Here is a 16,094-nt window from a genome sequence, read left to right as displayed (position 1 = left end):
CAGTTACCAGTTGTATCTCGTCACATACCTCCACCACTTCCAACACCAAGAACATCCAGGCTGCTTTTGTCTAATCCGATTCTGCAACATACGAGAGATGGAAAAGTAAAAGGATAGAATTGTTACTAACAATTAAAAGCCTAAAATTACCTTACAGCACATAACTAAACTATACAGAATATATGTGTGTGTGTTTCATAATGATGTTGACTTTCCATTCTCTTACACAGAAAATAAATAATCTAAAAACCTGTTCAAAACAATATAGTTTCTTAACCCTCAGGTCCAATACCAGTAGCTTTTATATATAAATATATTTGTATATATATATATATATATATATATATATATATATATATATATATACGTATATATATATATATATATATATATATATATATATATATATATATATATATATATATATATATATAGTATAAATGCATTATATTTGTAAGTTGCAGAGGTATGTACCCATATGTCCCCGTGGGGAGGGGCGTCACATGCCTCTGCAACTTGCAGAGGCATGTGACGCCCCTCCCCATAGGGATATATAGGTAATTACCTTTGCAAGCTACAAAAGGTATGTGACGTCCGTCCCCATAGGGATATATAGGTAATTACCTTTGCAAGCTACAAAAGGTATGTGACGTCCGTCCCCACAGGGACATATGGGTAATTACCTTTGCAAGTTGCAGAGGTATGTGATGAGATAGAACCGGTAACTGTTGTTCTGACCCGGGGGCATATATATATATATATATCTATATATATATATATATATATATATATATATATATCTATATATATATATATATATATATATATATATATATATATATATGTGTATGTATGTATATGTGTGCGTATATATATATAAATATATACCCCGTCAACGGCTCCCGGGGGATATATGTCACTCTTGCCTGTCTTCAAAACTTGAGAGCCCTGCTAGCATTAGCAATAACGTCAGCTAGTTCGAGGTGTATGCATAGGCTAACCATTAAATTAGCAGCGCACATTTCCCGTATTTAACAATGATTAAACATTGACTTACCTGAAAGAGACGCACGGGCATCATCTCGCAGTTTCGTTCTTTCCTTTTTTCTGACCCTGACTCCTGTTGTCTTTTTGAGGCCATCTTTTTTAAGCTTACTGTCAAAGTTCACCACTGAGAAGGGCATCCACGGCGATCTTGAGAAGTTGAATGTGTATTTGTTTTGGGGGGAGTGTCACCATCGTAACTTTTTTGAGCAATTAAATGTATCTCTTGTTCTGCCTGTTTTGTGATGTACACATGCCTAAAAGGTGCCTAATATTTCTATACTAAAATATCGGCATTATAATTATTATAACTATGATGATTTTTTTGTTGTTGTATATTTTGTGGTGCCCAGGAATCAGTCATGGCTGATTTCTTAATCTTTTCGGTGTCGATGCCATCACAGAGTACCGCTCATCAGCCGAGGTCATTGCCCACCTGAAGAGCGAGGGTCTGAAATATGAGGAGCACGCCTTCCCCCACACCTTCGACATCACGGAGTGCTTCGACCCAAGCAGCAAGACCGGAGAGCATCTCCTGGATTTCTTGACAGTGAAAAACCACTTCTACCAGTCCTTCACCCCAGAGATCAGAGCAGGAATTCTAGACCTTCTCAGAAGCAAGTGCAGCACTGAAAAAGATGGCAAGGTTATCTTCAACAATAATAATAGCTGCATACTGATTTATGCTTGAGGTGTCTTATGGAAAATGGTTCATGCATTCTGATTTCTCTTCTTGCATTCACTTGACCCTGCTATTGGATCATGCAGTAGTCAAGTCAGTTTAGTCTATTTTCACTTCATTTTGTCTGTATGTGAACCAACATTATCAATAAATACAATTTATTTCTACATATATGAACTAGTCTCATGCATTGCTCAGGTGGGATTTCTGAACTGAAAGCTGGTGTTTTAGAGTTTCTTCGGCACCCAGACTGTAGCGTGGAGTCCAACGGTAAAGTTATCTTCAGCAACAACCTTGGAGTGATAGTCATAGATCCCCTTATTAAAAAACAACCAGTTCATATAGTGAATGTGAAATTTGCAGCAGATTTAACAACATACTTGTAGTTTTAACCCTAGAACACTAACGTTGCAAATAGTAACACCATCACTAACGTCGGGTATATTTTACCTGATATAATGTACCTGATTAAAAAATACGTCCCATCAAAATACCACAATACAAGGCAAATAGAAGTACTCTTCCTTTATTTTACCCCATAGAACTTCTCATAAAACAAAAACAGGTATCATGGTTGACCCTAAAAAAGGCTCAATCGTGTGAAAAATTAGGGAATTGTCAAGGAAACATGATTATAAATATAAATAATGGAACCATGAACATGTTCTCTGGTCCCACACGTTCCGGGGACATGTGAGCCTTGTCCGGTGAAGGCACAGTCTCCCTTAAGTGGTAATATCCACCCAAAATTGTTTTACCCTCTATCACTAATGTCGGGTATATTTTACCCGAACACGTGGCTTTTCAAAAAAACAGGGATTGGAGCAGAGAGACTACCTTTGATGACGCCAGTGAGCAGCATGAAGATACACAAGGACCCACGCAACTTAGACAAAAGCAACACAATGAAAATGATGTAATCACAATCGCACGGGTAAAAATCACCCGATGTTAGTGTACATTTTTTAAATTGAAAACATATTTTCCAGTCTTTCCACTGATATGACTACACACAATTAAAAATAAGATTTGGTCTCAACAACCACATTATTTTCAGAAGCTACAGGTGTCCATGACCAACAGGCAGCTGCACACTTTCCATATGTTGGAAGTGCATGATAAGTGGATAAAAGATACAAGGTCTTCTCCAAAAAACCTGAAAAACACGAGAACAGTCATGCCATGATAGATTCATCATGAATACAACCAAATACTCAATCATTTGTGGAATTATTCCTAATGCATACAAAAAATGCATGCACATCAATCAATACAATAATCAATACAATACAAATGTGTATCATCCGATCTGCTGCCGCATGTCTTGGACACTGAAGAGGAAAGCAGAAATATGAACTGATCACCACCTGCAGGTGAGTTGGATCTGATGAAGTGGGAGGCGTTTGGACAGACCTCGTGAACCCAAACTTAGAGTGAGAGTTAATTTTGTGAGAGATGGAAAAGGAAAAGGATAGAATTGTTACTTTCAATTAAAAGCCAAAAATTACGCAACAGCACATAATAACTAAACTTTACAGTATATATGCAGTGTTTCATTATGATGTTGACTTACACAGAAAATAAATTATCTAAAAACGTGTTAAAACGATAACATCGTTTCTTAACCCTCAGGTCCAATACCAGTAGCTTTTATATATAAATATAAACATATACATATATATACTATAAACTTATTATATTTATACTTTTATGGCAGATAGGTACACATTCTAATTTCTTTTCTGATTTGTTACTGTTGCTTTACTGACGTGCAGACAGTGGAAGAGCAGTGAAGATGACATTTCAATATTTCTATCGTGGTTGCAGATTGCTGGCCAGAGGGAGAATGTCCGGACAAACAAGTGCAGCAATCAGAGCCCTTACTCTGCGCATCTTGAAGTTAATTGGTGAATACTTGCAATGTATGACTGATTCTTACTGGAGCGATTTAAAGATAGTTTTTAAATAGTTGTTGTTTTTCCATGCAGAAATCATTGCTATGATTTCAAACCGCTGTGTGTAACGCATTGTAGGAATCAGTCATGGAGGAAGCAAAGACGACTTGTTATAATGAAAGTCATGTGCAAAACGTTCAGGTCTACTTGCAACACTCGGAAGAACACCAGGCCGTTCTCCAATGTCTTCACAACCTCCTGCCAGGAGAATTTAAAAGGTAACTTGCAAGAGATAAAACTCGAGCCCCCACACAGAGTTATCTGCATTTAAGCGGTATGAACTGTGGCTGCAGCTCCGGTTGATTGCTCTTGACTGCACCACGTACACAAGTCATTTTCCCTTTTCTTCGGAAAAGTGGGAGACCAATGTACCTCAATCTAGTGTAAGGGCCTGAGGGGAGGTGTGGTGGATGGAATCTACATTCCAGCCAGAAGGCTCCACCCACTCGTCAGGAGAGCATTGGGGTCAGGTGTGGGACGAGACAGACCTGATCCAGATCCCCCCTCCAGGGAGGCTTACAAAAGCCAAGGGGGGAAATGGAGCAGAAGAACATGCGATGAGAGGAGAAGAGAGGCGTCTCCTCTTTGTGAAGGTTGAGAATTAAGCAGGTAAGTTGGCTAGCGGCCAGGCTAAAAGACAGTAGTTCAGTAAATAACTGATACAGCTCTGGACCGAGCTACGTTTTGAGTTGTTTTATGTTTGTTTAATTAAAATCCTATTGAAACCTGCAGAACTGACTCTGCCTGTGATTGCTGCGCTGCCCTTACTCTCTGTAGTCATATCAGTTGAAAGACTGGAAAAAAAATTCAATTTAAAAAATTTACCTATATTTTTGTTTCCATGTAGCTTTCAACTTTTTTCATGTTCAGTTTATCATTAGATGTGATTGCAGGGATTGCCGCAGAGTGAAGGTGATCCACATATATATATATATATATATATATATATATATATATATATATATATTATTTTTGTCTTTGATCTGCCCATCCTTGTATTTAAGACAGTTGCTGATGATTCCCTCAAGATGGTGCCAATACATGAGTGATATGCCTGAAGACAAATAGTGAGGCCAGCAGCTACCATTGTGTTTGTTTATCTAACCAATACATTGCACGAGTCAATATGTCAAGCTGAAGAGACATTGTTTCATAGTGTAGTAGTAAATTCAATCTCTATTTTGCTGATGAACGGCCCCACCCGGCCGGTGGGCGTCCCGCCAATGGATAACGCTCTTGACTTCTGCTGAGTACTACCAAATCTCAGTAGGATGGCTCACTCAGGAAATCCCCAGGAATCAAAGATGGACAGAGACGGGTCAATGAAGTGTTCCACGTCTATTTATTCACAAACAGCAAGTTTATGAACAAACGGTTGGTTTCGGCTGGCAACAGACAAAAAAAGAGTATAGGTTCCCCCTTGTTCTGCAATGCCCCAACTGACTTGTGCTTTCAAAATTACCTAGTCATACTCACTCAATTGTGCGTCATCAATCCCTCCTTGATAAATGTGCCAGAACCAACTACCTTCCTCCTAACAACCTAACCAATGCCTGATCACTTACTATCATTACTAACTAACGTTTTCGGCAACGTGATCCGCGGCCCCCCTCGTCTAGCCCTTTGTTTTCTCGGAACCCGTTGTTATTGCGACTACTTTACTTAATGACGGACTACTGCAGGTCAAGTGAATGCATGAAACTATTTCCATAAGACACCTCAAGCATGAATGCGTATGCAGCTAAAATTACTGTTAAAGATAACCTTGCCATCTTTTTCAGCGCTGCACTAGAATTCCTGCTGTGATCTATTGGTTGTCTGAGGATCTTAAATAACAGTCAAGAGAGCTCACCAGTCCTCAACACAAACATCCAAGAGGACACCGTTCTTCCAGTACAGAATTAAATGAGTAAGTATCGGGCTGAGTATATTAAGTAAAATGCAAATTAATACATGGAAACTGGTTAAGATGATGAATAAGGGTGGGAAGCAGTCTGGGAAACATAGTTCTACTGACCTGCTTCAACTATGATAATCAATTTTAATTGATAAACTCTAGAAAGATTTTTTTTGTTTTACATTAAAAACGTGGGGAGGAGGGGGGAATTAAATACATTTTCGATGGTATCTTTATTTTAAAAATCAAGGTAGTGTATTTTCCTTTGATCTTTAAATATAGCTGCTTCTTGACGTATATAACACGATAATGCAATCCCTTACACTCTTGGAGCTTTGCTACTGCACACAACAGTTTGTAACTGAGCTAAAGTGACCTCAACAAAGCACAACGTATCCGAACAACAGCTACCGGTTCTATTTCGTCACAGACCTCTGCAGAGCTGCCAACTTTATTGATGATCACTGACTGACATTTATAGTAGTCCTCGCGTCCCTACTCACTCATGGTTTCCACACCCAGCAGCATGCAACACTACTGATCGCGATCTGTATTCACATTCATGGTTTGGATGTTGCTTGCAGGTTTTCAGGATATTCTGCCATTAATTTAATCCAGAACACCGGCACTCCAGCAGAGTTGAAACGTACATTTAAGTTTCATTTTCGGGGTAACGTTATCACGTAGCCTCTTGACATGTGGCAAGACTAAGAGGCTCATACGCACAGACGGATGTATCCGCTCATTCTTCAAAATAAAACACATTTTTCTATTTTTTTCCATTCTTTCTGTGCCCCCAGTACTAAGGGATCTTGCGTCACTCTTGCCTGTCTTCAAAACTTGAGAGCCCTGCTAACATTAGCAATAACGTCAGCTAGTTCGAGGTGTATGCATAGGCAGTGTTGGGGGTAACGAGTTACAAAGTAACGGATTACAGTAACGTAATTACTTGTATTGGTAACGAAGTAAAGTAACGCATTACACTTAAAATATTGGTAACTACACTACTTTACTAGACCTCAGTAACGCGCGTTCCTACGTTACTCAAGACATTTTTACCAGTCCGAAAAGCTCTCTTTTAGCGGCGCGCGAGTCACACAACACTTCCTGCATGAACAACCTATCACAGAACTCCATTTGAGTGACGTAGCTGCTGGTGCGTAGAAGGAGGGAAGCGGGGAATGGAGGAGATGGAGTGCCCGGATCCAACTGGGAGGTTCTCTCCATGTTCCCTAGGATTTAGGATATTGTAAAGCAATACAACACTACAATACCATCAAGTGCACCTGTCTGTAATGACGTGGAGCTTCTAATGAGGACCAAGACACGTCTGGTATGAACGGACTCCCTTTACTGGTGAACTGCAGTATTACAACTGATAAAGCGATTGAGAACGCGCTCTTGCACCAGACATGTTTATATTTTCCACACGTAGCGTCAACATTAGTTAGAGTCAACAAGCACGTATCACTGTACTTTATGCCATCAAAGTAAAAGCACTTCCTGTTTACATGCTCTTCACAATAAGAGTAAATCATGTAATAAAACAAGTTACAACACTGTGGAAAGGCTTTCAGCCTGGGCAGTATTGTTCTGACCCCAAGGAGGAACAGGCTGTCGGATAAAAGATTCAAGAGACTTTTACTCATGCGATACAATCGCTATTTTGAAGAATAGAGAAAAATGATAAACTTCATAGGATATAGTGCACTTTCTGTTTATTTAGGCAAAGATGAAGTGGATTTTCTGTTTATTTAATTGCATTTTCTGTTTCTATTTTATGGGGAAAAAGTGCCATTAATTTTTCTTCACCCACTACAATGATTCCTATAACAAGCTGGTTTTGTTCTTAGGAGTCGGCCCCCATTTGGTTTAGTGGGGTCTCATGTTTCCAAAAGCCTGTTTTTAATGTGTTATGCTGTTTGACCTGAATGTCCCCACCATACACAGCCTCTTGTATCCTGTTTGTGGATTTTAAAGTGAGGCATATTTCTTTGGTCAGACAGTGTGAACAGGGTTAATGTTCGTTCAAGTTAATGGCTGAGTTTTATATGCCATTTTGTTTTACATGTTTACAATACACTATGTGGAAAAGCTAAGAGATGCCCTTTATTGAAAATAAAGTGATGAAAGGGCCATGATGTTTGTCCATGTATCTTTGCGGTTAATTTGGACATTTGCTTAAAAAAAGGAAAGTAAAGTAACTAGTAGTGAAGTTACTTTTCAAATGCAGTAACTAGTAAAGTTATCTAGTTACAATTTTCAGAAGTAACTAGTTACTTTTTCTGAGTAACTACCCCAACACTGTGCATAGGCTAACCATTAAATTAGCAGCGCACAGGGGCGCCGCCTGCCGACTCCATAGTTCTCCTGGGAGACTTCAACGCTCACGTGGGCAATGACAGAGAAACCTGGCGGGGCGTGATTGGGAGGAACGGCTTGCCCGATCTGAACCCGAATGGTGTTTTGTTGTTGGACTTCTGTGCTAGCCACAGTTTGTCCATAACAAACACCATGTTCGAGCATAAGGTGGCTCATAAGTGTACCTGGTACCAGAACACCTTAGGCCGGAGATCAATGATCGACTTTGTAGTCGTATCATCTGATCTGCGGCCGTATGTCTTGGACACTCGGGTGAAGAGAGGAGCAGAGCTGTCAACTGATCACCACCTGGTGGTGAGTTGGATCAGATGGCGGGGGAGTCGGCTAGAAAGACCTGGCAAGCCCAAACGTGTAGTGAGGGTGAACTGGGAACGTCTGGCGGAGGATCCTGTCCGGGAGGTCTTCAACTCCCACCTCCGGAAGAACTTCTCACAAATCCCGAGGGAGGCTGGGGACATGGAACCCGAGTGGACCATGTTCAAAGCCTCTATTGTGGACGCGGCTGCTCGGAGCTGTGGCCAGAAGGTCATCGGTGCTTGTCGTGGCGGCAACCCGAGAACCCGGTGGTGGACACCGGGGGTGAGGGAAGCCGTCAAACTGAAGAAGGAGGCCTTTCGGTCCTGGCTGGCCCAGGGGTCTCCTGAAGCAGCTGACGGGTACTGGCAGGCCAGAAGGGCTGCAGCTGCCATGGTCGCGGATGCTAAAACTCGGGCATGGGAGGAGTTCGGGGAGGCCATGGAGAAGGACTTTCGGTTGGCCTCAAGGAAGTTCTGGCAAACCATCCGACGGCTCAGGAAGGGAAAGCAGGGCCTACCCCAGGCTGTTCTCAGTAGGGGGGGGGAACTGCTGACCCGGACTGGGGACATCGTCGGGCGGTGGAAAGAGCACTTTGAGGAACTCCTAAACCCGGCTAACATGTCCCCCGGAGAGGGGGCAGCGCCGGAAGTCTTTGGGGTGGTTTCTCCCATATCCCTGGCAGAGGTCGCTAAGGTAGTCAAAAAGCTCCTTGGTGGCAAGGCGCCAGGGGTGGATGAGATCCGCCCTGAGATGCTGAAAGCGCTGGACATTGTTGGGCTGTCTTGGTTGACACGCCTTTTCAGTGTCGCATGGGGGTCGGGAACAGTGCCCATGGACTGGCAGACCGGGGTGGTGGTTCCCATCTTCAAGAAGGGGGACCGGAGAGTGTGCTCAAACTATCGTGGCATCACACTGCTCAGCCTCCCGGGAAAAGCTTATGCCAGGGTGCTGGAAAGGAGGCTCCGACCGCTTGTCGAACCTCAGATTCAAGACGAGCAGTGCGGATTCTGTCCCGGTCGTGGAACAGTGGACCAGCTCTTTACCCTTGCAAGACTACTGGAGGGGTCCTGGGAGTTTGCCCAACCAGTCTACATGTGCTTTGTGGACTTGGAGAAGGCTTTCGACCGGGTCCCTCGGGGGTTTTTGTGGGGGGTGCTGCGGGAGTATGGGGTGCCGGACCCGTTGGCACGGGCTATCCGGTCTTTGTACGCCTGCAGTAGGAGCTGTGTTCGTATCCTCGGTAATAAGTCAGACACGTTCCCGGTGGGTGTTGGCCTCCGCCAGGGCTGCCCTTTATCACCGGTCCTGTTCGTGACCTTCATGGACAGGATATCTAGGCGCAGCCAGGGGGCGGAGGGGATCCGGTTCGGGAGTCTCGGGATCGCCTCTCTGCTGTTCGCGGATGATGTGGTCCTGTTTGCCTCCTCGGACTGTGACCTCCAGCATTCACTGGGGGGTTTTGCAGCCGAGTGTGAAGCGGCAGGGATGAGAGTTAGCGCCTCCAAATCTGAGGCCATGGTGCTCTGCCGGAAACCGGTGGATTGCTCCCTCCAGGTGGATTGCTCCCTCCAGGTGGGGACAAACTGCCTACCCCAAGCGAAGGAGTTCAAGTATCTCGGGGTCTTGTTCACGAGTGAGGGTAAGGTGGAGCGGGAGATCGACAGACGGATCGGTGCGGCTGCAGCAATAAAACAGGCGCTGTACCGGTCCGTCCTGGTGAAGAGGGAGCTGAGCCGGAAGGCGAAGCTCTCCATTTACTGGTCGGTCTATGTTCCAACCCTCACCTATGGTCACGAAATCTGGGTCGTGACCGAAAGAACGAGATCTCGAATACAAGCAGCCGAAATGAGCTTCCTCCGCAGGGTGGCCGGGCTCACCCTTAGAGATAGGGTAAGGAGCTCGGACATCAGGAGGGAGCTTGGAGTCGAGTCGCTGCTCCTTCGTGTCGAAAGGAGTCAGCTGAGGTGGTTCGGGCATCTAGTCAGGATGCCTCCTGGACGCCTCCCAATAGAGGTTTTCCAGGCACGTCCAACTGGTAGGAGACCCCGGGGAAGACCGAGGACACGCTGGAGGGATTATATCTCCCGGCTGGCCTTGGAACGCCTCGGGATCCCCCAGAATGAGCTGGAAAGTGTTGCGGGTGAGAGGGAAGCCTGGGTCGGCCTGCTGAACCTGCTGCCACCGCGACCCGACCCCGGATAAGCGGCTGATAATGGATGGATGGATGGATGGATAAACATGGACTTACCTGAAAGAGACGCACGGGCATCATCTCGCAGTTTCGTTCTTTTCCTTTTTTCTGACCCTGACTCCTGTTGTCTTTTTGAGGCCATCTTTTTTTAAGCTTACTGTCAAAGTTCGCCACTGAGAAGGGCATCCACGGCGATCTTGAGAAGTTGAATGTGTATTTGTTTTGGGGGGAGTGTCACCATCGTAACTTTTTTGAGCAATTAAATGTATCTCTTGTTCTGCCTGTTTTGTGATGTACACATGCCTAAAAGGTGCCTAATATTTCTATACTAAAATAATATCGGCATTATAATTATTATAACTATGATGTTTTTTTGTTGCATATTTTGTTGTGCCCCCCCGCAAAGACATGTGTAACTCATTTCAGGAATCGGTCATGGCTGAGGAAGCAAAGACGACTTGTTATCAGGGAGGTTTTGTGCAAAACTTTCAGGTCTACATGCAACACTCGGAAGAGCACCAGGCCGTTTTCAAATTTCTTCACAACTTCCTGCCTGGCGAATTTAAAAGGTAACTTCCAAGAGTAAGGGCTCTGACTACTGATTTTGTTTTTCAGGACATTCTCCCTCTGCCCAGCAATCTGCAACCACAATAGAAATATTTAAAATGTCATCTTCACTGCTCTTCCACTGTCTGCACGTCAGTAAAGCAACAATAACAAATCAGAAAAGAAATTAGAATGTGTAATTTTCAGTATAAATATAATACGTTTATAATAAAATATATATTATTTATATATTTGTTTATATTCATATATAAAAGCTACTGGTATTGGACCTGGGGGTTAAGAAACTATTGTCGTGACTGTGACTTCATAATTCACCCTTGTTCTTGGTGTGGTTCTATACACTGTTGTTTCATGCAGTTATTCAAGTAATGTATTATACACGTAGCTAATACTGTTCCGGGATCGCGGTCTCTTAAGAGTTCGACTGGTTGACGTATGCCCCAATGCTTGTTAGGTTAGAGGGCAGCGCCATCTTGTGTTGTTTTTCGACATGTAAAATAAACGAGACACGACTTGTGTTCTCAACTGAAGGAATTGCCTTTTACTTTTAAATGCAAGTTCCTCACTATCGTTTTGAACACGTTTTTAGATTATTTATTTTCCGTGTAAGAGAATGTAACGTGAAGTCAACATCATAATGAAACACACATATACTGTAAAGTGTAGTTATGTGCCGTTAGGTAATTTTTGGCTTTAATTGTAAGTAACAATTATCCTTTTACCTTTCCATCTCTCATATGTTGCAGAATCGGATTAGACAAAATCAGCCTGGATGTTCTTGGTGTTGGAAGTGGTGGCGGTATGTGACGAGATACAACTGGTAACTGTTGCTTGGACACATGTTGTTGTTAGTTGAAGTCACTTTGGCTCGTTTGGCGAGTGTAAGGATTGCATTATCGTGTGGTTTATGTTCAAGAAGCAGCTCTATTTAAAGAACAGAGAATACACTCCTTGCTTTTTATAATGATGCCATTGAAAATGTATTTAATTCCCCCCCAAGTTTTTTATGTAAAGAAATCTTCCTGGAGTTTATCAATTAAAATTGTCCCATATGAACATTGTGACAAGCTTTCAGGTCAAAATGCGGACCAGATAAAAAGACATCAGGCAGGCACGTGAAATGAACAAAGGCAAGCTTTGATAACAAAGCTGTTTGTAAACCAGGAAACCAACTGAGTGAGCATGAGACAAAATAAACTGAGATACGCAGGCAGCCTTACACTGAAAGAGGGAAAGCTCCCAGAAAGAGGCCCAATCCCAATCTTTACACTCACAGACTTTAAGGTGCGCTCCTGCAGAGTCCATGAGGGTTCAGGGCTGTCCCTCTGTCAAATCATTGAGTATTTATGATTATGTGGGCTCTCTTACATGACGCTTTGAGCCCTTTATGAACCCTTTCCTTAACTCTGCATTTCTGCGGACTTTGACTCTGGGAATTAATTCATAGCTGACACTAGAAGATCATAGATTACATGCATGTTTGGACAGGCAACATCCAAGTCATTGTTCTCATGTAAAATGATACGTTTGTGAAACAAACACCTTTCACACGCATATAGTGGGGAAAAAGTATTTAGTCAGCCACCAATTGTGCAAGTTCTCCCACTTAAAGATGAGAGAGACCTGTAATTGTCATCATAAGTATACCTCAACTATGAGAGACAGAATGAGAAAAGAAAATCCAGAAAATCACTGTCTGCTTTTTAAATAATTTATTTGCATATTATGGTGGAAAATAAGTATTTGGTCAATAACAAAAGTTCTTATTTTACTTATACTTACTTATACTTATTATACTTATACTTATTTTACAGAGGAATTCATTAAAAATCCTACAATGGGATTTCCTGGATTCTTTCCCCCCATTCCGTCTCTCATAGTTGAAGTGTACCTATGATGAAAATTACAGGCCTCATCTTTAAGTGGGAGAACTTGCACAATTGGTGGCGACTTAATACTTTTTTCCCCACTGTATATTTGACAGGTCCACCTGAAATTTGTTGTTTCAGGAATGTTTGCAATATTCCAAACAAATACATTTTGGTGCATGAGGTTTTCACAATAAAGCAGCATTACACTGAGGCAATGGGTTTCTAAAGTCTGAAGACTTTAGAGCTGACTAGGATGACATGTGGTGTTCCCCAAGGTTCAATACTGGGGCCTCTTCTGTTCAACATCTACATGCTTCCACTGGCTCAGATTATGAAAAACAACAAAGTGTGTTATCATAATTATGCAGATGACACACAACTCTACATAACTATATCACCAGGGGACTATAGTCCCATACAAGGGTTGGCTAAATGCATTGAAGAAATCAATAACTGGATGTGCCAGAATTTTCTTCAATTAAATCAAGATAAAACAGAAGTAATTGTTTTTGGTCCCAAGGATGAACGATTGAAAGTCAGCGCTCAGCTTCAATCACTAATGTTTAAAACCTCAAACCAAGCCAGAAATCTAGGTGTAGTTATGGATTCAGACCTCAACCTGAACAGCCATATCAAGACAATTACAAAATCAGCCTACTATCACCTGAAGAATATATCAAGGGTTAGAGGACTTTTGTCTCAACAGGATCCGGAGAAACTTGTCCATGCATTTATCTTCAGTAAACTTGACTACTGTAACAGTGTGTTTACAGGCCTCTGTAAAAAGTCAATCAGAAAGCTGCAGCCCGAGTCCTCACTAAGACCAGGAAAGTGGATCACATCACTCCAGTTCTGAGGTCTTTGCACTGGCTCCCTGTCAAACAAAGAATTGACTTTAACATCTTGCTGCTGGTTTATAAAGCACTGAATGGTTTAGGGCCTAAGTATGTTTGTGATCTGCTGCTACCTTATGAACCATCCCGGCCACTCAGGTCGTCTGGGACGGGTCTACTTTCTGTTCCAAGAGTCAGAACTAAACATGGAGAAGCAGCGTTCAGCTTTTCTGCTCCACATATCTGGAACAAGGTCCCTGAAAGCTGCAGGTCTGCTGAGACCCTCAGCTCATTTAAATCCAGATTGAAGACTTTTCTGTTTGCTGCTGCCTTTAATTGAACCAGATTCAATTGCTGCATCTCACTACTGCATTTTATTTCTTAAACTGCACCTTTTATTCAACTTTTATTTTTTATTTTGCTTTTTGACTGTTTTAATGTTTTCTTAACTGATTTTAAATCTGCATTATGGTTTGATGCTTTTAATGGTTTTATGTGAAGCACTTTGAATCGCCTTGTTGTTGAAATGTGCTATACAAATAAACTTGCCTTGAAGATGTCCTGGTTTCTTCCAGGGGAGGTGGATGTCCAGATACTCACTCTGCTGCAGTCTACATTCCCTGCTGTCCCGATCACTACTGACATTGTGGACAACAGCTCTCAACTCACAGACAACTTCAAAGGTACGCAAAATGCAGGATGTCGCAGAGTGATTTAGTTTCATAATTTTTAGATTTGTGTCTTTGTCGTCATCTGATCATAATCTGCTTTTAGGTTATAGCTATTGTCATCTGTTATATTGCATGCTCTCATACAATACTGTTTCTTAATTGTGTTGGCTGCATTATCTGTTTTGTTTTTTTCATGTACAACTTCTAGCTTTGGTTGCAAAGACCACCAACCTTCAGAAGATCCCATTTGCTTGGCATTTGATGAGAAGTGAGGACTATGAAAAACAAGTCAAAGCTAAGGGAGATATGAAGAAATTTGACTTCATACACATGGTTCAGGTATTATGACTTCATTTTTAAACCGAAGGTATAACAAAAGTGATGTAATGCCGAATGTGTCTTACTGTGTATGCCATGAGATATATTTAGCTTCCCCTAAATCCTCCGCTGCTGCTGGAACTCAGTGCGAGCACATCAGCAGAAGTGCATAACGATAAATGTTAAATATTCACATAATGTGGTTTCCACTGACGAGTGTCCCGTGACAGAACTACGGTGTTTGAAAATGAAAACGCTTTAAGCTTAATCCAAAACATCAAATGAAAGGTTGCTCACAACTCTCTCCTTAACAGATGATCTACTATGTGGACAACCTCGGCGATACCATCAAGTTCTACCGCAGCCTTCTGAAGAACAACGGCAGGCTGATGATCATTCTTAATGCAGGTCAGTAGAACTACGTTTTCCAGACTGCTTCCCACCCTTCATCTGTTTCTTAATCTTTACTGAAGAGCAAAACGTGTATCAATTTGCATCTTACTTCATGAACCCAGCCATCGGGCTAATTTAATGCTGTGCTGGAAGAACCGTGTCCTCTTGGATGTTTGTTGAGGACTGGTGAGCCCTCTTGACTGTTGTTTAAGATCTTCAGACGGCCAATAGTCTCATGACTAACAAAGTAGCATCGACGTTTTTGTTGTCGTTTGTCAATATATTTCTTTTGGCTTTATTTAATATCCAGTTCACTGTAGTTGGGACATCCTGTGGAAGACTTGCAAGAAGGAGCTTGGTGTCGATGCCATCAATGAGTACCGCTCATCAGCCGAGGTCATTGCCTACCTGAAGAGCGAGGGTCTGAAATATGAGGAGCACGCCTTCCCCCACACCATTGACATCACGGAGTGCTTCGACCCAAGCAGCAAGACCGGAGAGCATCTCCTGAATTTCTTTACACAAAAAGACCACTTCTACCAGTCCTTCACCCCAGAGATCAGAGCAGGAATTCTAGACCTTCTCAGAAGCAAGTGCAGCACTGAAAAAGATGGCAAGGTTATCTTCAACAGTACTTTTAGCTGCATAGTCATTCATGCTTGAGGTGTCGTATGAAAATGGTTCATGCGTTCACTTGACCCTGCTATTGGATCATGCAGTAGTCAAGTCATTTTAGCCTATTTTCACCTAATTGTGTCTGTATCTAAACCAACATTATCAATAAATAAAATGTTCGATGACAGACATTCAACAGTTTAAAGTTTTTCTTTTTAATTTATATTGCCGTAACCTGTTCAATATTGTGTTTTAGTAGCCCAGCAATATAACTTTCTGATAAAGAAATTTCATTCAAGAAAAAACATTAAAAAGACAGATTACCTCTGACACATTGTTTGCATGGATAGATTTTTTTTTTTTTTTTAAAGATGTCAA

General features: G+C 42.1%; 1 protein-coding gene across 1 annotated transcript; it reads left to right on the top strand.

Moving 5' to 3' along the window:
* Window positions 1-671: 671 nt before the first annotated feature.
* LOC306747511 (histamine N-methyltransferase A-like) lies at window positions 672-15,764 on the top strand (the record flags this gene model as incomplete). Its single annotated transcript, XM_079230568.1, has 8 exons — window positions 672-675; window positions 1,449-1,690; window positions 10,875-11,017; window positions 11,762-11,814; window positions 14,295-14,402; window positions 14,599-14,729; window positions 15,023-15,116; window positions 15,412-15,764. The coding sequence occupies 8 exons, from the start codon at window positions 672-674 to the stop codon at window positions 15,762-15,764; spliced, it is 1,128 nt and encodes a 375-aa protein (XP_079086694.1).
* Window positions 15,765-16,094: the final 330 nt, after the last annotated feature.

This window comes from Taurulus bubalis (genome assembly GCF_910589615.1).
Source record: "Taurulus bubalis genome assembly, chromosome: 15".
Classification (NCBI taxonomy): domain Eukaryota; kingdom Metazoa; phylum Chordata; class Actinopteri; order Perciformes; family Cottidae; genus Taurulus; species Taurulus bubalis.
The sequence above is the reverse complement of the archived record's forward strand: the minus strand, read 5'-3'. Positions and strand labels throughout refer to the sequence as shown.